The sequence below is a fragment of the Asterias amurensis genome, chromosome 8 (assembly GCF_032118995.1).
Source record: "Asterias amurensis chromosome 8, ASM3211899v1".
NCBI lineage: Eukaryota > Metazoa > Echinodermata > Asteroidea > Forcipulatida > Asteriidae > Asterias > Asterias amurensis.
The window spans coordinates 12,187,271-12,209,731 of record NC_092655.1 but is presented as its reverse complement, the minus strand read 5'-3'; the positions used below and the strand labels follow the sequence as shown (position 1 = coordinate 12,209,731).

Below are 22,461 nucleotides of genomic sequence, written 5' to 3'. Positions count from 1 at the left end.
GCTCTAAACCAATGAGCAGGCAGAATACTTGCAAGGGGTGTTATAATATAGTCTATCACAGGAAACCTCTGCAGTATCACAGTAGCCAATGCTTTATGCAGTAGCCACACATGGTATACCATTACAATATCACATTAGCCAATGTTGTATGCAGTATAGCCTCATATTATAGTATACCAGTATAGCCTAAAAGGCACCGAAGGAACCAAATACCAATTCACAGTAGCCAATGCTGTATGCAGTTGCCTCTCACATGGTATACCAATGTAGCCTAATGTGGCATTGCATGAACCTGATACAGATCCACAGTAGCCATTGCTGTATGCAATAGCCTCATATGATATACCAGTACAGCCTAATAATGTAAAGAAGGAACCCAGTACAAAATTTACAGTAGCCAAAGCTGTATGATGCAGTGGCCTCCCACATGGTATACCAATGTAGCCTAATGTGGCATTGCATGAAAACCTGATACAGATCTACAGTACAATGTTGTATGTAGTAGCCTCGTGTGGTATACCATAGCGTGGTATATTATTGAATATAGCGTCTTTACAAGGTATCTACAAAGCGCTCTAACTAACAGGGGAAAGTACCACAGCGCTGTACACACAAAATAAACAAAGAGCATATAAGAAATAAAAGCAAGCAAATCTTTTGAACAGGTGTGTTTTGAGAGATTTCTTGAAGGCTGCTAGTGAGCTAGAGTGGCGGATGCTTTGAGGTAAATCATTCCAGAGTTTGGGGGCAGCAGCGTGGAAGCTTTTTTCCCCAGTAGTGGTGCGTGTTTTGGGGATGGCAAGTAGTCTGGTGTCAGTAGATGACCGGAGGTATCTGTTAGGTTTGTACAACTGAATGAGATCCGTTAGGTATGAAGGCGCAGAGGCGGTATTGAGACATTTATAGACCAGGGTAAGTATGTTAAAATTGATACGGTTAGAGACTGTCAGCCAGTGAAGATCGTGAAGGATGGGAGTGACTCATATTTCTTGGCCAGGTAGATCAGTTTAGCTGCACGATTTTGGAGCCGTTGAAGGCGTTGACAATCAACAGATGATATTACGTGAGTCTTACATAAACAAATCCAAATCGCTGTAAAGACAATATTGACATGTTAACATTAAGCTAAAAAAAGATAAGCAATGAGAAAAAACAATAAGAGTCAATAAACACTATAACACAAAAAGAAAAAAAAGCAATAAATTAAACAGATCCAAAGGATGTCTTTTAAACCAACTGGAATCCAGCCTAATCCAACTGGAATCCCGATTAATCTAACCGGAATCCAATTTCTTCTCAATGACCATGACCGGGATCCCAGTAAAGAACCGGGATATCCAGGAGTTTCTCTCATCCTAGTGCGATCCCAGCAGAATCCTGGCACAATCCCGGCTTCATTTTTGGGGCTGCCAGTGGTATCTAAGTTATAGCAAACCGCAGTATCTTTGTTGAAAGTGGCATCACATCACGTGACAGTAACCTATAAAGGTTTCCCTGTACTAAATCAGGTTCCAGGCCGATATTCCTTATCTTCTGACTGACCTTAACATGGATCTTGGTAAGAAACTTGGATGATTCTCTATACCGGTAGGATCCCGGTGGATCCTGTTGGAATCGTGGGGAAATCTTGACTAATTTTCTATGGAAGTAATAAAAAACTCATCAGAAGATGTATAAACACAAATCAAAGATCACTACCCTAATAGGAGACTTTAGAACGGTAGGTGGCAGCAGACTTACCAGGTAAATGCCCATTGTTTACGTAGTTCTGGGTACGCGCACATTACCAAGAACAATGGATTTTACCTGGTAAGTCTGCTGCCACCAAGCGTCCTGAAAGTCTCCCATTGCCTATAAGTTAATAGCTGAAATCTCGCTAAAAGTAAGCACTGCACATATTTGTCATCTCTTTGATATTTACTTTATTGGGTTACCTTGAGTTGGAAAGCAAAGACTCTTTTTATCCGCTGCTTGTAAAGATACAAACTATGAACTTTATTACTAGACAACACCAACTATTCTGAATGAAATTTATATCAACACTATGTATGAGAGTCTGTCCCGAGCCAAAATGGCTCATCGGGTCAGTGTTTATCAAGTTTCCTTCTCAAAATATGATTGTCGTGGCCTAAGGCTGTGAACATCTGTAATTGACAGCATTGACACTATCCTGGCCTGGTTAGTTGCTTCACCTGTGTCCTTGAGCAAGGCACTTTGTACAATTTGCTTCTCTCCACCGAGTTGTTTAAGTCCGTGGAACAAAAAATTGTTTACCCCATGGGTCTTTTAATATACTTTTCTACAACAATTTATGCACTTTTTGAGCCGGCACTCGGTGCTAGAGTGGAGCCCGCGTTAACAGAGGTGTGACTAAAGTGAGATGAGCAAGCTTAAATTTGCCCACTATTTTGTAAACGTTTCGAAAATCCTTTTCCCCAAATACCCCACCCTGAAATTTTGTTAACATCTAAATGTGTGATCCTGTTTGTTGGCTGAAGAGAGGTGCCCAGCAACCACAGATACCATCCACGCTGCTAAATTAAAATAACTTGTTAAACAAATTAAGCTTTGTACCCGGATCTCAGACACGTCAAATTGTACAATAAGCGCGTATACATGCCTGCGTTTTCGCGATCTAAGCCACACCTTCTACGATGCCCAGCCCCCTGAGGACATCTCAAAGCGCTTCCGTTATTAACCCTGGTCACTGGGCCTTAAATCATTCCTAAAACCATCTCAGCTCCCTGGTGGGGAGTATACAGCCTTGTGCAACAAATATGAGCTACTCGGCTATATCAATTGACCCTTCCCATGAAATATGTAAATTGCACATAGCGCGTGCGCACTAACGTTTTGGTTGGCAAAATGAGGGAACATCGCACCGTTTTGCACACGGCTAATGTGTGCGTGACGCAGACGCGATTGCGCGTCTGCTTAGTGCACAACTCTATGGCGTTTGCCAACCAACATGGTCTGTACGCATGCGTGAATGTGATTAGCATATTTCATGGGAAGGGTCCATTACAAGAGCCATCTCTGCCCTCACATGTACCCATTAATACCCGTGGGTTGAGAGAAGCATCTAGTTATGTGTTTTGCTCAGGGACACAGCCTCATGTACCGAGCTAAACATTCCTTATCGCCAGGCTGAACACCTGAGTTCCTTTATAACTACAAGTGGTCATGCTTCATTTGACACCTTGCGGATTAACATAATAAGTCATTTGGTTGTATGCCAACGCTACGGCCTGCTTCGACTCAGAGTCCTGTATGAGATGCTGACCGGCTACACCCCGGGGATTGACGGCACTCAACTACTACTGACAGATGATGAAACTTTAGTGTGGTCGCTGGCTTGGTGCCGTGCGATTTCGCGGTCGTAACCAATAACTGTTTCGATTGAATTGGCCATTGGTAAATCACTGGCCAATGACCGAAACATTTATTGGTTACAGCCGCGAAAAAAGGCACCCCTGGCCAGGGGGCATGGTCTGACAAGATTATTAATTTTGGTTTTTACCCATACACCGATGTGTGTTAGCACTGTATACTCAGTACTTTCCCGAGTCCTGTGTACAAATATCACAGGCATGCTACTCGGGTGGGATTCGAACCCATAACCCTTGCAATTTTAGAGCAGTGTCTTTTTGCAAGAATTGCAAGGGTCGTGGGTTCGAATCCCACCCGAGTAACATGCCTGTGATATTTTTTTCACAGGACTCGGGAAAGTACCGAGTATACAGTGCTAAACACACATCGGTGTATGGGTAAACAACAAAATAATAATAATAATAGTATTCTTTATCCCCGATGCAAATTTAACATCTATTATGTCTGACAAGTTGTTTCGCTGTGAAGACCACTCACTATCCCACGCCGTGTGGTGTTGTTGACAACAGACTTCATTCCCGCGATGTGAGTATTCTCAGCAGTTTTTTTAATTTTTTAAGCAGCCAAATATTACAAACAATTGATGTATACAAACTTCAAGTTGCTTTAAAGGCAGTGAACACTATTGGTAGTTACTCAAAATAATTATTGGCATAAAATCTTTCTTTGTGACGAGTAATGGGGAGAGGTTGATGGTATAAAACATTGTAAGAAACGGCTCCCTCTGAAGTATCATAGTTTTCGAGAAAGAAGTAATTTTCCACGAATTTGATTTCGAGACCTCAGATTTAGAACTTGAGGTCTCGAAATCAACCATCTAAACGCATACAACTTCGTGTGACCTCGCAACTTCGATGACTGATTGAGCTCAAATTTTCACAGGTTTGTTATTTTATGCACATGTTGAGATGCACCAACTATGAAGGCTAGTCTTTGACAATTACCAATAGTGTCCACTGCCTTTAAGTTTTGCACCGGTTTGTTTGTTGCTGGTGTTCCCATTTTATCAACTAGCTATTCCCGTATTCGTTATTTCGGAGTCGTGGAAACCACTTCAATTGGTTAAACTCTGGATGAGAAACAAAAGACTGAATGCTTTTCGATTTCTGATAATTATGTACAAGAGGAAACTGCACATGGCGTTTGGAACTTATAAACCAAACAAACAATAACAACGCCATCAACGGCTACAATTGATGAAAGACAAGCATTTCCACACCAATGACCTATTAAAACCAAACACAACCATAACCCAGTAACCTACTACACTCAAAACCAACAAACATATACAAAGGCCGTGTTTAATTGAGGCCTTCTAATGCTCAATGTCACGCACCCTGATGACAAAATTCAATTGCAAAGATCACGGCTGTTATTTGATGTAGATGGTTGATTGTTTTTTTTTAGTCATCTGAAAGCTAAACAGATTGTTTTTTTTATCACTATTCTCTTGCAACGTCGATGACCAATTGAGTCCCAATTTTCATTGATTTGCTGTTTTCCGCATATGCTGGAACATACTAACTTAAGTGAGAATACTGGACTACAACAATGACCACACGTTTCCAGTGTAGAGTGCTTAATACGTTATTTCAAGAGCTGTCCAGTTTGACAAAACCAAATGTGTTTTTGAGTAATGATTTTAACGTGTCCAAAGAAAAAAAACCTTGAAAGCATGGCCGCCATGGCGTCATTTCCTCTAGGCAAATCAATATTTTTTAGCCAGGGTTTTTATAATAAAAAGCAACTGAGAGAGAACTTAAAATCAATTGGTGTCTGCATCAGTGAGAAGAGAGGAACAGATGAGAATAAATTAATGTACAATGGAGGTCTTCATCCTTGTGTTACTGTTCAGCGTCTTGACAACCAAGGGAGCAGTGGTAAGGACAATCATTTATTTCTGTATCTCTACTCTCACCTGTCCATGGCGTGATAGGGGTAGGGGCAAGCTGGGGGGGGGCGGGGACAATTGTTTTTTTTTTATCCCATTGACATTGCATCGTTGCCCCCTTGAGATGTTTCCGTACACATTAACATTTCCACCAATATGGTGCACTCTTCTAACAACAATCTGCCTTGCCTCTAAGAATGAAGATTGGGTTATTATCTGTATTTGTTTATAATATGTTTCTTAGCTCATTTGAATGGAACTATTATTTTGGGGCATTTACCGAGCCTCGGCTCGAGTGTTTGGTCTTTTGCAAACTTCGGCTCTTGCTCCTATACGGCCCTTTTCCAACCTAGGCTCCCTTTTGGTCTTTTTCAAACCTCGGCTCAGGCTCCTCCTGTGCCCTTGCCAATCTACGCTCGTGGTACTCTCTTTCGGCCTTTTACGAACCTCAGCCTGTGCTCCCTGTGGGCCTAATCCAAACCTCGGCTCGTGCTCCCTTGTGCTTTTTCCAAACCTCGGCTCGTGCTTACTTTTGGCTTTTTCTAAACATCGCCTGGTGCTCCCTTTATGCCTTTTAAAATGAGGCTCCCCCTGTGCCTTTTCCAATCCTCGGCTCGCGATTCTCCCTTTTGGTCATTTCGAAACTCGGTTCGTGCTCCCTTTTTTTCAAACCTCTGCTCTTTCTTCTTATGGACCTTGTCAAACCTTACCTTTGCTTTGGCTTTGTCGCCTCATCAATAAAGCAAAAAGACGCGCACAAAATCTGCTTTAGGCCTTTTCCTAACGTCCTTCATTGTTAGATCCTAGTAACTTGCACATTGGTTTGAACATCAAAATGAGACTCTGAGTACTGTTGTCACAGAGGTGATTCTGTCTCCCATTCATCAAATCGCGTACAAAATTTATCTCATACCGTCCTCGTGACTTTCCATAGTTTATGTTACTTTCCCCATCGGGAAACACACACATGCAAGCTTGTATACGTCTGTAACTGTGGACCAGATATAGTCCCTCTTTGTTTATACTCAAACTGTTTTTGAAACGGGCCCCTTTGGTTTTGTACACGTTCTCCAACTGTGGACCTTTCCGACCCGTTTAACTCTACTGTCCTATTTTGTCTCGGTTTAAATGGTGTATATCTACTCAGGGAATACATTCCCTTATGACACTGTCCCTTATGACAATGTCCCTTATGACACTGTCCCTTATGACACTGTCCCTTATGACACTGTCCCTTATGACACTGTCCCTTATGACACTGTCCCTTATGACACTGTCCCTTATGACACTGTCCCTTATGACACTGTCCCTTATGACACTGTCCCTTATGACACTGTCCCCTTATGACACTGTCCCTTATGACACTGCCCCTTATGACACTGTCCCTTATGACACTGTCTCTTATTGACACTGTCCCTTATGACACTGTCCCTTAATGACACTGAAACCAACGCCTATGTATAAGCCTTTTTGAGATATGGCTGACACATTGCTACAACACTATTATAAGGTTTTGATAAATTTGTGTGTATACACCCAAACAAAAAATAAATGTACACTCCTATCACGTCTGCCATACCTCAAAAAGGCTTATAGAACACTTGTGTGATGTGTTTTCCTTCAATGGCCGCCTTGGCTGAACATTTGTGCACCGATTTCGATAAACGTTCTCACGTTTGTTAAAACTGATAGTTTTAACTTCTAGATGAAAGAGAACATGAGTGAGTCTTCTCTTCTAAAATTAATAGCTCATGGTAGACCCAAAATGACTCGATTGTTCATGTTTTTTTCTATTTTATCTGAACAGGCTCAAGGTGGTGCTGATTGGGACGGCTTAGGAGGGGTGGATGACATTCTATATAGCTCAAACGTACGTACAAACTCGGGCATTTAAAAGGAGGGTACACGTTTGGTAATTACTCAAAACACACATTAACTTAAAAACTGACTTGGTAACGAGCATTTGAGAGCTGTTGATAGTATAAAACATTGTGAGGAACGGCTCCCCCTCTGAAGTAGCATAGATTTCCGAGAAAGAGGGTAATTTCTCACTTAAATAATAAAAGGCTTCTTACTAGCTAGAAGTCTTTTATTCCTATCTGAAAAGCACACAAATTCGTCCAACAAGGATATGTTTTCTCTCATCTTTTTCTCGCAACTTCGATTACCAATTTAGCTCAAATTTTTACAGGCTTGTTATTATATGCTTATGTTGGGATACACCAAGTGAGGAGGACTGATCACTTTGTGACCTAGTCACATTCCCGAACTGAAATCTTGCCAGAGTGGGTAAGGGTACAGGGTACAGCTTAGTAATCGCTCAACAATTAGTGACAACTAGTATTATTTTGACAAAAATTTAACTTTATATAAAACATAATAATAATTGACAAAGGCTGGGGTCGTATATGCAACGTTTTATCACTACGTCAAGCCGTGATAGCCCGACAACATTCAAATGACATGATAACTTGGTTGGATTCAACTCTATTTTAAAACCGACGTGGTTGCTTTCCCCTAAAACTTACCTCTCTAGTGTCATATTCTTTGGCCACGGAGTTTGTACAGACCTACTTCAAATGATTTGGGTACTTTTTGTAGCACAAAACACACTTCCACAGAGTAACATTTTAGGAACACTTTGCCTTTGGTCGAGTTAGTCTTTTAAAAGCGTTTGTAACCGTTTGTTATAAAATGCATATGGTTAGAGAAGATGTTTTAAAAGTAGAATATAATATAATGATCCACACAAGTATCACTCGAAATTGCGTGGTTTTCTTCTTACCTCGTCGACAAACACGGTCGGCCATTTATGGGAGTCAAATTTTTGACTCCCATAAATGGCCGACCGTGTTAGTTCGCAGAAAGTAAAAGGCAAACCACGCAATTTCGAGGCAAATGTGTGTGGATCATTGTATTCTACTTTTTATACATCTTTCTAACCAAATGCATCTTATAACAAACGGTTACATACGCTTTTGAAAGACCAACTCGACCGATCCAATGCAACATGTTCCTTTTAAGTTGACACTGTTTGAAAATAATGAAAGTAGAAAGCTTTATACCTTAAAATGTTACTTGCTGAGGTGCTATAGTTTTTGAGAATTTAGTAAAACAAGGTCACAAACGTTTTCACGCTAAAATAATTTTCGTCTGCTGTAACAACAATATATTCGTGACTTGTTTTTGACATCCAACATATTAATGTATTTTTGAGATACTCATCGAAACTGCATTTCATTTCTTCTTTTGACCGAACGAAATGTACAAACTTGAAATGTGCAAACTATTTATTGCTGATGACCCAAATCACGTCATGAGTTTTGCTCTTAAAAGGCAGTGGGACACTATTGGTAATTGCTCAAAATAATTATCATCATAAAACCTCACTTGGTAACGGGTAATGGGGAAAGGTTGGTAGTATTAAAACATTGTGAAAAACGGCTCCCCTCTGAAGTGACTTAGGTTTCGAGAAAGAAACAATTTTCCACGATTTGATTTCGAAACCTAAATTTTAGAATATGAGGTCTCGAAATCAAGCATCTGAAAGCACACAACTTCGTGTTACAAGGGTGTTTTTTCGTTCGTAGTTATCTCGCAACTCCGACGACCAATCGAGCTCAAGAATGTCCACAGGTTTGTTATTTTATGCATATGGTGGGATACACCAAGTGAGAAGAGTGGTCTTTGACATACAGAGTGTCCAGTGTCTTAAAGGTGATGTTTGAGATTTGTAACGAAAAGACTCTAACTGTAGGTTTTCCTGGCCAGTTTCAGCAAAAAATAGACATGTATTTAATGTTTTCGTGCACAACAATCTAATTAGATGTACTGCTTCGTACTTACCAATCCATGTTACCTATGGCCACTCCCTTGTTCCCATGTATTGTCTTCCCACCCCACCCTTCCTTCTGTCCTTTTCCACCCCCTTCCTTTCCTTGCAATTCATCCTTGGTTTATTAACTGTTTTGATGAATATTTTAATTCCGGTGTATTTAAAAAAAAACTATTTATATGTACCGTGTGATATTTTAGTAGATTTTTGGTGTTTTAATTTCTACGGTTCATGTAGAAAGTGACTTTCGTGTTGGACATGATGAATAAAGAATTGAATAAAGAATTGAATTGATTTGATTTGACTTGAATTGATTTGACTGTTTGTTTGACAGCATTGTCCATCATCGGATTCCACACGGAACAAAGCTCTGACTACAAAGTATATATTCATCCTCAAAAGCTGTGGACGGTAACGTAGTGGATGGCCCTCGCCATCACAAGTGAGTATGAGCCAATTAACAGGTTTTTTTTTCCCGTACACCGATGTGTGTTAGCACTGTATACTCAGTACTTTCCCGAGTCCTGTGAAAAAAGTATCACGGGCATATTACTCGGGTGGGATTCGAACCCACGACCCTTGCAATTCTAGTGCAGTGTCTTACCAACTAGACTACCGAGGTTGCCCAGTAGCTAGAGGCAGTTCGAATCCTATGTTTTGGCAGCGGGTACCGCAACGATATAATAGATGTTAAATTTGCATCGGGGATAAAGGATATTTTTTCACAGGACTCGGGAAAGTACTGAGTATACAGTGCTAAGACACATAGGTGTATGGGTAAAATAGGTGTAATATATAAAAAATTGACACTTGTTGTGTGAATCTGATATTGATTTGTTTGTGTTAGTTACCATCATCATCACCAACATCGTCATCGTCATCGTCATCGTCTTCATCTCCCATCGATTTAAGGGAAACAAAACTCTGGCCCAGTGCCCTTAAATTCGGGATCCACCCTTCAATGATAAGTCAAAATGCTACCTCATTGATGATATAAATGCATACACCCATACAAACATGAAAGACCGATGGAGCGGGCAGGGGTTGGATCCAGGGGGTTGTAGACTCACCCCTGGAGGTGATGGGTCAAAGAGCAACATTTCCATTCAGAATTACATTTGCTTCAGTTCTGGTAAAAGCTGAATTATTGTGTATGGTTTCACAGGCTTAGATACACTGGACACTATTGGCAATTGTCAGATTTTCTCAACAGGTGTATCTCGAAATACGCATAAAATAACATCCTTGTTGCACAAGTTGTGTGCTTTTAGATGCTTGATTTCTAGACCTCGGATTCTAATTCTGATGTCTCGAAATCAAATTCTAATACTTTAGTGAGAAATTGCTTGTTACTCCAAAACTATTCGTTACTTCAGAGGGGGCTGTATTATACTTTCAACATCAGCTCTCCATTACTCGTTACCAAGTAATGTTTATGTAAACAAAAAATTAAAAATTACCAATAGTGTTCAATGCCTTTAAAGGTAGTGGACACTATTGGTAATTACTTAAAATATTTATTGGCATAAAACCTTTCTTGGGGACGAGTAATGGGGAGAGGTTGATGGTATAAAACATTGTGAGAAACGGCTCCCTCTGAAGTGCCATAGTTTTCGAGAAAGAAGTAATTTTCCACGAAATTGATTTCGAGACCTCAGGTTTAGAACTTGAGGTCTCGAAATCAACCATCTAAACGCACACAACTTCGTGTGACAAGGGTGTTTTATTCTTTTATTATTATCTCGTAAGTTCGATGACCGATTGAGCTCAAACTTTCACAGGTTTGTTATTTTATGCATATGTTGAGATACACCAACTGTGAAGGCTAGTCTTGGACAATTACCAATAGTGTCCACTGTCTTTAAAGTAACGACTTGTATAGACATTGTTGCTGTTTCTACCTAACTGCTCTCATTGTGTTTTGCTTGTTTTAAAAACAGAGAACGATAAGCGTCCGTTCTGGACTGTTCGACTCGAGGAGGAACACTGTATTGGAAAGGTCACCCTTTTCAATCGTAGAGACTGTTGCAGTAAGTATTGACTTTTAAGATCAACTTGAACAAAAACGCTTAAACATTACGAACAGATTTGACCTTTTGTGTGTTTAGTTATCATTTGGTCGTAGTTTTGAAGTTTGCTGCGCATCAATTTTTCATCGGAGAGCCTTTTTTTTCAACGAGTCAGAAGTGTAATTTGTTTGAGTGTTGTTTTGATTTAGTTTTTTAACTTTCAATACTAGTTTGAAACTTCCAATTCTAGTTTGGCGACTTCCAATACGAGACTGTCAACTTCCGTAGTCTGCCACCTCCAAACACTAGTTTGTCGACTTCAAATACTAGTTTTTCAACTTCAAAATACTAGTTTGTTAAAGGGTCTACGTACTTTTTGTAGGGCAAAAACCACAATATCCACGGAATTACACTAAACTTACCAATTTGAAGATAATGATAGTAGAAATGGTAAACAAATCACGACTTTTCAGATTTGTTTGAGGGTTCATCAAGTATCCACAAAGAAATGCCGTAGGCACTTGTACTTTAAAGGGTCTATGTACTTTTTGTAGGACAAAACACATTGTCCACAGATTTACATTAAACTTACACAGTTTGAAGATAATGATAGCTTCCCTGAAATTATGACTTGCTGAGGTGCTGTAGTTTTTGAGTATTGATTAAAACAATGCCATGAAAATAACTTTCAGCTGTTAGATCATGGGACGAACATTCTTTTAGCATGTAAAAACGTATTTCCATGACATTGTTTTACTCATTTCCCAAAAACTACAGCACCTCAGCTACTAATATTTTAAGGTACGCTTTCTACTATCATTATTTTCAAATGGTGTTAGTTTAATGCAAATCTTTGGACATTGTGTGTTGTGTTACAAAAAGTACCCAATCCTTGAATACATTATCTCTATTGGGCATTAACATACTGAACGACTGAAAGCTATACATGAATGTTTTCTTTAACAGGTGATCGTTTAGGGAATGCTGTGGTCAGAGCTGGCGTCAGTAAATTCTACAATCTGAATGAACGGTGCGGGGTACCTGTGGAACCCCACTTGACGAAAAAGTATGGCGGTGTCATTGATGTTTACTGTGACCCGCCGTTGTTGGCGAGTGAGGTCAATGTTGTTCTACCGTACAAGCAATACCTACAACTGCATGAAGTTAAGCTTGAAGAGTATCCCATTGAACGCTGTCAAAAACTTGAAAGTACGTCAGGGAGTAATAATCAGACGAATGTTTCACTAAATCATAAAATACTTTAAAATGGAAGGTACACAGTTGATATTCACTCTTAAATGGTCCCGAACTAAGATTCTGACAATTGGAAGACGGCCATTAATTGTCAGAAGCCGTTTTAAATTAATGCTGGACACAATGAATGGCACTTTAAGATTTGGATAAATCATTTGGTATACGCAAACCAAACACCATATCTCAACAAGTATATTATTGATAGAGAACATATATCTTAGGTTTAAATCCTGCTATTGTCATGGTTTCATTGCTCACCCCATTATAAGTTAGCGATATTCATTTTGTATTTACATCACTATATATAAAAAAGTTACTTCTTAACCCAAGTTTATCTCAAAACCCCAATATACCCTAAAAACTAAGTCTACCTCTTAACCTAAACTAACCTCAAACCCAAATTGACCTCCAACCCAAACTAACCTCCAACCCAAATTAAACTCCAACTCAAATTAACCTCCAACCCAAATTAACACCTAACCCTAGTTTAAATCTAACCCCACATTTACCGTTAACTATATTTACCTCTAACCCAGGAAAACTCTCCATTCTGAACTCCCCGACCGAACAAAGCTCTGGATACGATGATACCAAGTACCCAGCGGAAATGGCTGCCGATGGTTTTATTGGCAAGTTTAAAGGGCTAGGTTTTAGTGTCACCGGTAAGTCAATCATATGATGCCTAATTAATCCTACTGTCACTTAGAGTCCAGAACAGGTTTATTTTGAATTATAATCTTCATTTGTATGTAATATAGGTTTTCTCGGTCAATTTCGGCAAATGAGCAGTCAATTAACCACCAAGCTATTCTATTTCGCGCGAAATCGAATGCTACTGAAAAGGGTCATTCGATTTCGTTTTATGATTAGTCAAATGTAATGTTGTGTCACTCAATTTAACAAAAGAATCATTCAATTTAACAATTCATCAAAGCAGCATTCAAATTCACAGACGCTTCTTGAGGCGTGTGTGTCACAAAAAAGAATGACGATACGCTAAATTGAACATAGTTCTTTAGGAATTTGACCCGAATCAAACGTAATTGAATGGCCGAATTCTGAATTTGAAACGCAGTAGCAACTGGAGAGGCAAAACAGCTATAATTCGAACGCATGAACATGAAATTGGCTGTTCATTTTCTGAATTTGACAGAGAAAACCTATATAAAAAAGCTTCTTCTATATACTTTTTCCTCACACAAAACACAATATCCACAGATTTACATTGAACTTAAATATTTTGAAGATTATGACAGTAGAAAGCTTCCCTTGAAATTTTACTTACTGGGGTGCTGCAGTTTTTTAAAAATGAATGAAATGAGCATATAAAAACGTATTAACCAGTTATGTAATGTTTATGGTATAATATCATAACTGGTTAATGGGTTTATACATTCAAAATAATTTTCATCTCACTGAGACGAAATTATTTTGTGACTTGTATAACTCGTTTCTCAAAAACTACAGAAATTTAGTTGCCAATATTTGAACGGTAGCTTTCCACTATCATTATCTTCAAACCCTGTAAGTTTAATGTAAATCTGTGGACATTTTGAAAAAGTACCCAAATCCTTCAAGTTATTTTCAAAATGTTTGTTTTCTAAATACAAACTTCTAGAAGAACAAAGTAAGAACCGGGTCCTCTCACCAGGCCGAAAAGAGATCGGGAGAGACATGTTTATGACGAGTATGCAATATACTACAAGACAAAAGAGGGAATTATCAATTTCCACATGCATGTCTACAAAAGTTAGATTGATTTGTTTGATATAAGGCATGTTTAATTTATTTGGAAGGAAAACATGGTACAATAAATATTTGTTGCTTTAAAATCCTGTTTCGATAGCATTTGTCGAAATATTGCGACAGTTTAAAGGGTGTATGTACATTTTGTAGGACAAAAACACAATGTACACAATTTACACTAAACGTACACAGTTTGAACATAATGATAGTACAAAGCTTCCCTGAAAATATTACATGTTGAGGTGCTGTAGTTTTTGGGGAAATGAGTAAAACAATGTCATGAAAATAATTTTCGTCTCATGAGACGAAATACATTTTAAGCATTTACAAACGTATTTTCATGACATTGTTTTACTCATTTCTCAAAAACTACAGCACCTTAGTAAGTAATGTTTGAATGGCAGCTTTCCACTAACATTATCTTCAAACCCTGTAAGTTTATTGTAAGTCTATGGACATTTTGAAAAAGTACCCAAATCCTTTAATCGAAATCGATCAGTCGTTATCAGACCCCATTGTCACTGAAATCCATACACCCCAAATCCTTTACACGAATTTTTGCCTTTCAACTGTCCCTAAGACTTACACAATTTGTTACACCAATAAACAGGGTATGCCGCGCCTGGAAGTTCTTCCACCAGATAAAGCTGGCACTTAATATTCAATCACATTGATTGTCAGTTTGTTTTTGGTTTACAAACATTCAATCCATAAGTAGTTGCTCGATATTTTTCCAGCAATCTAATTGTCCCCGATAAAACTCAATGAGCAAAAGTTCTGTGAAAGATTGTGGTTACCAGCGAATAGCGACTTTTAAGGTTTGCTTTCGAAAGTATTTGCTGATTTCCCCCACGAATCAAATGTTTGTTGTTTAGGGCTTTATTTGAAATCTCTTCCTTAATTTTCCATTCAAAATATTAATACTTCATTTGCAGGTCATGACTTTGATCCGTGGTGGAGAGTAGATCTTCAAGAAACACACTGCATCAGTAAAGTGGTTCTGTTCAACCGTTGGGATTGCTGCAGTAAGTATTCCCTGTCATTTATGGAAAGAAACAGCCCGTTTCACCAATCCATTTTGCTCTACTCTGCGCTGTCCGTTGCCAAGTAATGCCCCTATATATGTACTTTAGTTCATCTGTCCACCTTCTGTTTTGCGCACTGTTTTTTTTTTATTGTTGATAGGTTTTTTGGAGTCCAGTAGTTTGTTTTGCATGCCCATCTGTTGTTATACCTTTATGCTAGTAGGGGTCGATTTCACAAAGAGTTAGGACTAGTCTTAGGACTATTCCCAAGAGATACTAAAAACATACGGGTTGTCCTAAGTTAGGATGAGTAACTCGTCATCTCGAGATAAGACTAGTCTTAACTCCTTGTGAAATCCACACCTGTATCTCAGCTTACTGTGAAAGGGGTAACCCTGTTTCAGCCCTAGGAGTAGGTGACAATGGCCTCTGGAAAAAAAAAAATTGTAGCCCACACCTTGAAGTGGCCTTCAGGCCTTGTGTGTCAGGCGACTTGCATAAAAAAAAAAAAATAATTGTCTTAACAATATCCTGCATTCGTGCTTTCTTTCGTAGGTCCTCATTCGTCACCCTGTCCTTCTTTGTTGTAGTTTTTTTCTTCCAAGTTGTTTGGTGGTTGTACATGTTTTGGCAACAAAGGAAAGGACATGTATGATGCACTGCTCGGTTGTTGTCCATGTCTCGGCACCGTACTACAGGACACGTATAATGCTATGATAGAATACCTGCCTTTTCTGAGACATGGGTTGGGTGTGGTCTCGAAAGATGGAGCTCATTGTGCCAAACTTCACCTATCCTAACTGAGTTCTTCTCTTTATTTCCTCTCCCGTTTCGTTGTTAAAGTTGATCTTCTTGCCCAGATAGATGTAGTAGTCTATACTATTTCCAAATCTTTATCCTGAGCCATTATTTGGAATTTTTTAAATATTGCTACAGTGATATAGAAACGAACAAAAACTGTATCCATTGTATGTGTAAGACTTAAAGACTCTGGACACAATTGGGAATTGTCAAAGACCAACATGCGCATAAAATAACAAACCTGTAAAAAATTGAGTTTAATTGGTCGTCCAAGTTGCGAGATAATAATGGAAGGAAAAACACCCTTGTCACACGAAGTTGTGTGCTTTCAGATGCTTGAATTCGAGACCTCAAATTCTAAATCTGAGGTCTCGAAATCAAATTCGTGGAAAATTACTCTCTCGAAAACTACATTAATTCAGAGGGAGCAGTTTCTAACATTGTTTTATCCTAGAAAACCCCCATTACTCGTTACCAAGAAAGGTTTTATGGTGATAATTATTTTGAGTAACTTCCAATAGTGTCCACTGCCTTTAATGAAGATTTTTTATTGTAACTTACACTTGTTTCTGTAGGCGACCGGTTAGCAAATGCCGTTGTGAGAGTAGGAACAGAAAAAGACATAAATCAAAATGCTCAATGCGGATTATCGATAACCAAAGACCAAGCCAAGATTGTTGGTGGAGATCTAGCCGTCTACTGTGGACCACCGTTATCGGGGCGTTACGTCAGTGTTAACATACCAGGCAGGAAAGAATATTTGCAACTACGTGAAGTAGAGATCTACGAACTTGACGTCAACCAGTGCGAGAGTGACGAACGTTAGTATAACCAGTTGTGATTTATTACACCTGTGGATTTCAAATGTTAACACACATCGGTAAAAGGTAAAACACAAGTAACAGTAATCAACCGTCGTACTACATGGCAGTAAAGTTAGTTTGATGTTGGACTTTTTCATTCACTTTAATAATGATATAATAATAATAATAATAATAATAATAATAATAATAATAATAATAATAATAATAATAGTAGTAGTAGTAGTAGTAGTAGTAGTAGTAGTAGTAGTAGTAGTAGTAGTAGTAGTAGTAGTAGTAGTAGTAGTAGTAGTAGTAGTAGTAGTAGTAGTAGTAGTAGTAGTAGTAGTAGTAGTAGTAGTAGTAGTAGTAGTAGTAGTAGTAGTAGTAGTAGTAGTAGTAGTAGTAGTAGTAGTAGTAGTAGTAGTAGTAGTAGTAGTAGTAGTAGTAGTAGTAGTAGTAGTAGTAGTAGTAGTAGTAGTAGTAGTAGTAGTAGTAGTAGTAGTAGTAGTAGTAGTAGTAGTAGTAGTAGTAGTAGTAGTAGTAGTAGTAGTAGTAGTAGTAGTAGTAGTAGTAGTAGTAGTAGTAGTAGTAGTAGTAGTAGTAGTAGTAGTAGTAGTAGTAGTAGTAGTAGTAGTAGTAGTAGTAGTAGTAGTAGTAGTAGTAGTAGTAGTAGTAGTAGTAGTAGTAGTAGTAGTAGTAGTAGTAGTAGTAGTAGTAGTAGTAGTAGTAGTAGTAGTAGTAGTAGTAGTAGTAGTAGTAGTAGTAGTAGTAGTAGTAGTAGTAGTAGTAGTAGTAGTAGTAGTAGTAGTAGTAGTAGTAGTAGTAGTAGTAGTAGTAGTAGTAGTAGTAGTAGTAGTAGTAGTAGTAGTAGTAGTAGTAGTAGTAGTAGTAGTAGTAGTAGTAGTAGTAGTAGTAGTAGTAGTAGTAGTAGTAGTAGTAGTAGTAGTAGTAGTAGTAGTAGTAGTAGTAGTAGTAGTAGTAGTAGTAGTAGTAGTAGTAGTAGTAGTAGTAGTAGTAGTAGTAGTAGTAGTAGTAGTAGTAGTAGTAGTAGTAGTAGTAGTAGTAGTAGTAGTAGTAGTAGTAGTAGTAGTAGTAGTAGTAGTAGTAGTAGTAGTAGTAGTAGTAGTAGTAGTAGTAGTAGTAGTAGTAGTAGTAGTAGTAGTAGTAGTAGTAGTAGTAGTAGTAGTAGTAGTAGTAGTAGTAGTAGTAGTAGTAGTAGTAGTAGTAGTAGTAGTAGTAGTAGTAGTAGTAGTAGTAGTAGTAGTAGTAGTAGTAGTAGTAGTAGTAGTAGTAGTAGTAGTAGTAGTAGTAGTAGTAGTAGTAGTAGTAGTAGTAGTAGTAGTAGTAGTAGTAGTAGTAGTAGTAGTAGTAGTAGTAGTAGTAGTAGTAGTAGTAGTAGTAGTAGTAGTAGTAGTAGTAGTAGTAGTAGTAGTAGTAGTAGTAGTAGTAGTAGTAGTAGTAGTAGTAGTAGTAGTAGTAGTAGTAGTAGTAGTAGTAGTAGTAGTAGTAGTAGTAGTAGTAGTAGTAGTAGTAGTAGTAGTAGTAGTAGTAGTAGTAGTAGTAGTAGTAGTAGTAGTAGTAGTAGTAGTAGTAGTAGTAGTAGTAGTAGTAGTAGTAGTAGTAGTAGTAGTAGTAGTAGTAGTAGTAGTAGTAGTAGTAGTAGTAGTAGTAGTAGTAGTAGTAGTAGTAGTAGTAGTAGTAGTAGTAGTAGTAGTAGTAGTAGTAGTAGTAGTAGTAGTAGTAGTAGTAGTAGTAGTAGTAGTAGTAGTAGTAGTAGTAGTAGTAGTAGTAGTAGTAGTAGTAGTAGTAGTAGTAGTAGTAGTAGTAGTAGTAGTAGTAGTAGTAGTAGTAGTAGTAGTAGTAGTAGTAGTAGTAGTAGTAGTAGTAGTAGTAGTAGTAGTAGTAGTAGTAGTAGTAGTAGTAGTAGTAGTAGTAGTAGTAGTAGTAGTAGTAGTAGTAGTAGTAGTAGTAGTAGTAGTAGTAGTAGTAGTAGTAGTAGTAGTAGTAGTAGTAGTAGTAGTAGTAGTAGTAGTAGTAGTAGTAGTAGTAGTAGTAGTAGTAGTAGTAGTAGTAGTAGTAGTAGTAGTAGTAGTAGTAGTAGTAGTAGTAGTAGTAGTAGTAGTAGTAGTAGTAGTAGTAGTAGTAGTAGTAGTAGTAGTAGTAGTAGTAGTAGTAGTAGTAGTAGTAGTAGTAGTAGTAGTAGTAGTAGTAGTAGTAGTAGTAGTAGTAGTAGTAGTAGTAGTAGTAGTAGTAGTAGTAGTAGTAGTAGTAGTAGTAGTAGTAGTAGTAGTAGTAGTAGTAGTAGTAGTAGTAGTAGTAGTAGTAGTAGTAGTAGTAGTAGTAGTAGTAGTAGTAGTAGTAGTAGTAGTAGTAGTAGTAGTAGTAGTAGTAGTAGTAGTAGTAGTAGTAGTAGTAGTAGTAGTAGTAGTAGTAGTAGTAGTAGTAGTAGTAGTAGTAGTAGTAGTAGTAGTAGTAGTAGTAGTAGTAGTAGTAGTAGTAGTAGTAGTAGTAGTAGTAGTAGTAGTAGTAGTAGTAGTAGTAGTAGTAGTAGTAGTAGTAGTAGTAGTAGTAGTAGTAGTAGTAGTAGTAGTAGTAGTAGTAGTAGTAGTAGTAGTAGTAGTAGTAGTAGTAGTAGTAGTAGTAGTAGTAGTAGTAGTAGTAGTAGTAGTAGTAGTAGTAGTAGTAGTAATAATTTTTAAAAGCAAGTGTGGTAAGGAAGACTATTCCACACCTTCCCCGCAGTAGCCAAGAAAGAACGTGCTCCCCACAACTGTAGGTTTGTAGAGCGAATATCAATGTTGCTATTTCAATATTGGACATTTGACATTCAAGTAGGTTTGTACAGTGATTGTCTATATTGAACATCGTTATTGGACACTGTACAAATCTATGTGAATGTCCAATACCAAACTAAATTTACTGTCACCATAGCTACTCGATGTAATCACACCTATTTGAGATTGAATAGCAAGCAATTCGGACACAAAGGTTACTCTAAACCAAATATTAGTCTAACTTGAAAGGGTTACTTTTCAATTTCTGAACAGGCGATTTGTCTATAATCGGTAAGCCGACGGAGCAAAGTTCTTACTATGACAACAGGTACTCGCCAGATAAAGCTGCAGACGGAAACCTGGACGCTAAGGTGGCACCGGGATTTACCTGTTCAATTACAAGTAAGTCAACATTCGCTAAACCAATTTGTGAATACTTGTCATGTGAATTTGTGCTAAAGATCTTACAGGCAGTGGACACTATTGGTTATTACTCAAAATAATTATCAGCATAAAACTACACTTGGTAACGAGTAATGGGGAGAGGTTGATAATATAAAACATTGTGAGAAACGGCTCCCTCTGAAGTGACATAGCTTTCGAGAAAGAAGTAATTTTCCACGAATTTGGTTTTGAGACCTCAAGTTTAGAATTTGAGGTCTTGTAATCAAGCATCTGAAAGCACACAACTTTGTGTGACAAGAGTGTTTTTTTTAATTCATTCATACCTCGCATCTTCGACGACCAATTGAGCTCAAATTTTCACAGGTTTGTTATTTTATGCATATGTTGAGATACAACAAGTGAGAAGACTGGTCTTTGACAATTACCAAAAGTGTCCACTGTCTATAAAGGAGGTTGAAATAGCATGGGCTGATGCGATTTGCTTACTCTGTTTTAATGTTTGTGTTGTTGTTTTGTGTACTAAACAGAGGAAGACGACGATCCATGGTGGCTGGTTGACCTTGAAAAAGAACACTGCATCAGTAAAGTTGTCCTTCTCAATCGTGGGGATTGTTGTAGTAAGTGCTCAACACAACTGCTTTATTAAATTATTAATGGGCTACTTTGTGTTTCAACAATGAAAAACATCTCTCTATTATTTCGTTAATAAATATTAACAGGTGAGCGTTTGACGAATGCTGTTGTTCGCGCGGGTACCAGTCGCAACATTCAACGCAACCCCCAGTGTGGTGATGTAGTCAGTCCTGCCATGGCAACTCCACGCGGAGGCACAATTGAGTTGGTATGTGACCCACCGTTGGTGGCGCGTTACATTAGCGTCGACATCCCCTCTGATAAGCATTCGTTTCTACAGCTGTGTGAGGTGACAGTAAAGGAGCTCATTGGAGAAGACGCGTGTCGAGAACCTGAAGAGATAGTCATAAAGGCGCCAGAACCACAACAACCACAACAACCTGTCGAAGCTGTCGAAGAGGATAACCAAAAGAAGGTTCTTGGTGATCGAGAGAGGTGGGTTGCTGGTGGTGGGGTCAAGATTCGACAGGATGTTCCAGATGACATGGGGCCCTAAGCTTTAACAGCAAAGAACACGATCCCAAACCTCCTCTTACAGATGAACCATTATTTATAGCGTTTTAATTGTCTCGTGTTTTACAACACTGCAAGGTTTTTAATTTGAGGTTCTGGGTTGCCATGTGTTTATTTCACTAAATGATATTTGCCAAGTAGCTTAACACAAAACTGATTATCTGCTGCACGCACTGTAGATAGGTACAGATTACCGTTTAAGGTTATAAAATATTATTATAAAAATGTATTCATTCGTCGGAAGCCTGTATTAGAAGAAAAAATCCAAAAGGTTGATTACCATAGATAATACACCAGTTCTTCTAGCGTTAAAGTATCATTTAGTGTACCAGTCCTGTGAAGTTTCAGTTACACAGTACAGTACAACAGCAGGTATGATGTGGAAGATATGTCCTTACAAAGAAAAAATAAAAATAAGATAGATTATAAGTATTATTAATATTTATTCGACCAATACAAACAAACCAAGTTGAAATAGCACAAGACAGAACATTAACGGAAAAACAATTATAAAAAAGCAAGAAATGAGGAAAATAAATACAGAATTATATAAATAAATAAATAAATAAATAAATTAAATTAAATTAAACTAAATTAATTGATAACATGGATACCAGAGTATAGCCGTGTGTGGTATAGAAGGAGCCTAATACAATATCACTTGAGCCCAAGACAGGATTATTTATAAAATGTTGTCAGAGTGCCATCTCATGTACAGAGTATCACAGAAAATATCTACAGCGTATGAGGTAGCCGGTTGTTTTCGTTAAAAACACTGCTTAAAGAAAGGGGTATTTACGTTCTTCAATAAACATAGCCTATTAGCCGTTGGCTGTGAAAAGCCATATGGAGAAAGCCTGTTTTGTGTCTAATTGTTAACACCTTTAAAGAGTTCTTATTTGTACAAAGATATGATTTTAAAACGTGATTCTACAGAGGTTGTGCGACCTGGATGTGTTCCCAACCATACAGACGATTTTACATGTGACATCACATGTTTACAAAAGAGCCACAGATCCTTGACTTCCTGCAGGGACGATTTGTACACAGCTCAATGGAAGAAAATATAAAATCTGATATTTTATGGAGATTGCACTGTCTAATACTTATCAACTTTTTATTTTCACAACTTTAGGTTTTATGTGGAAATTGTTACACAATTAATATCCAATTTCCCATAGGACCAGTGCAGTATTGTGTCTGCAAGAATACTCATAGAATGTACAAGGTCACACTTAATGTAAACAAAGTTTCCATGGTCTATACAAATGTTTTACATACAGATTGCCAGCAGGATTCCCTCCGGGACCCCTCCGGAAATGCCGCTGGGGACCACCGAGGTTCCGGCTGGAACAACTTGGAGATATTTTGCAGGATCCCGG

General features: G+C 38.2%; 1 protein-coding gene and 1 non-coding gene across 2 annotated transcripts; one reads left to right on the top strand and one right to left on the bottom strand.

Annotated features, from left to right (window-relative positions):
• Positions 1-9,663: 9,663 nt before the first annotated feature.
• On the bottom strand, positions 9,664-9,738 carry Trnas-aga (transfer RNA serine (anticodon AGA)). Its single transcript has one exon. It is a non-coding gene; the product is annotated as a tRNA-Ser (tRNA).
• Positions 9,739-10,133: 395 nt separating this feature from the next.
• On the top strand, positions 10,134-21,176 carry LOC139940867 (uncharacterized). Its single transcript, XM_071937243.1, has 9 exons — positions 10,134-10,248; positions 11,057-11,146; positions 12,092-12,334; positions 12,916-13,041; positions 15,061-15,150; positions 16,527-16,772; positions 19,802-19,930; positions 20,461-20,550; positions 20,653-21,176. The coding sequence occupies exons 1-9, from the start codon at positions 10,134-10,136 to the stop codon at positions 21,060-21,062; spliced, it is 1,539 nt and encodes a 512-aa protein (XP_071793344.1). The 3' UTR covers positions 21,063-21,176.
• The last annotated feature ends 1,285 nt before the right edge of the window (positions 21,177-22,461 follow it).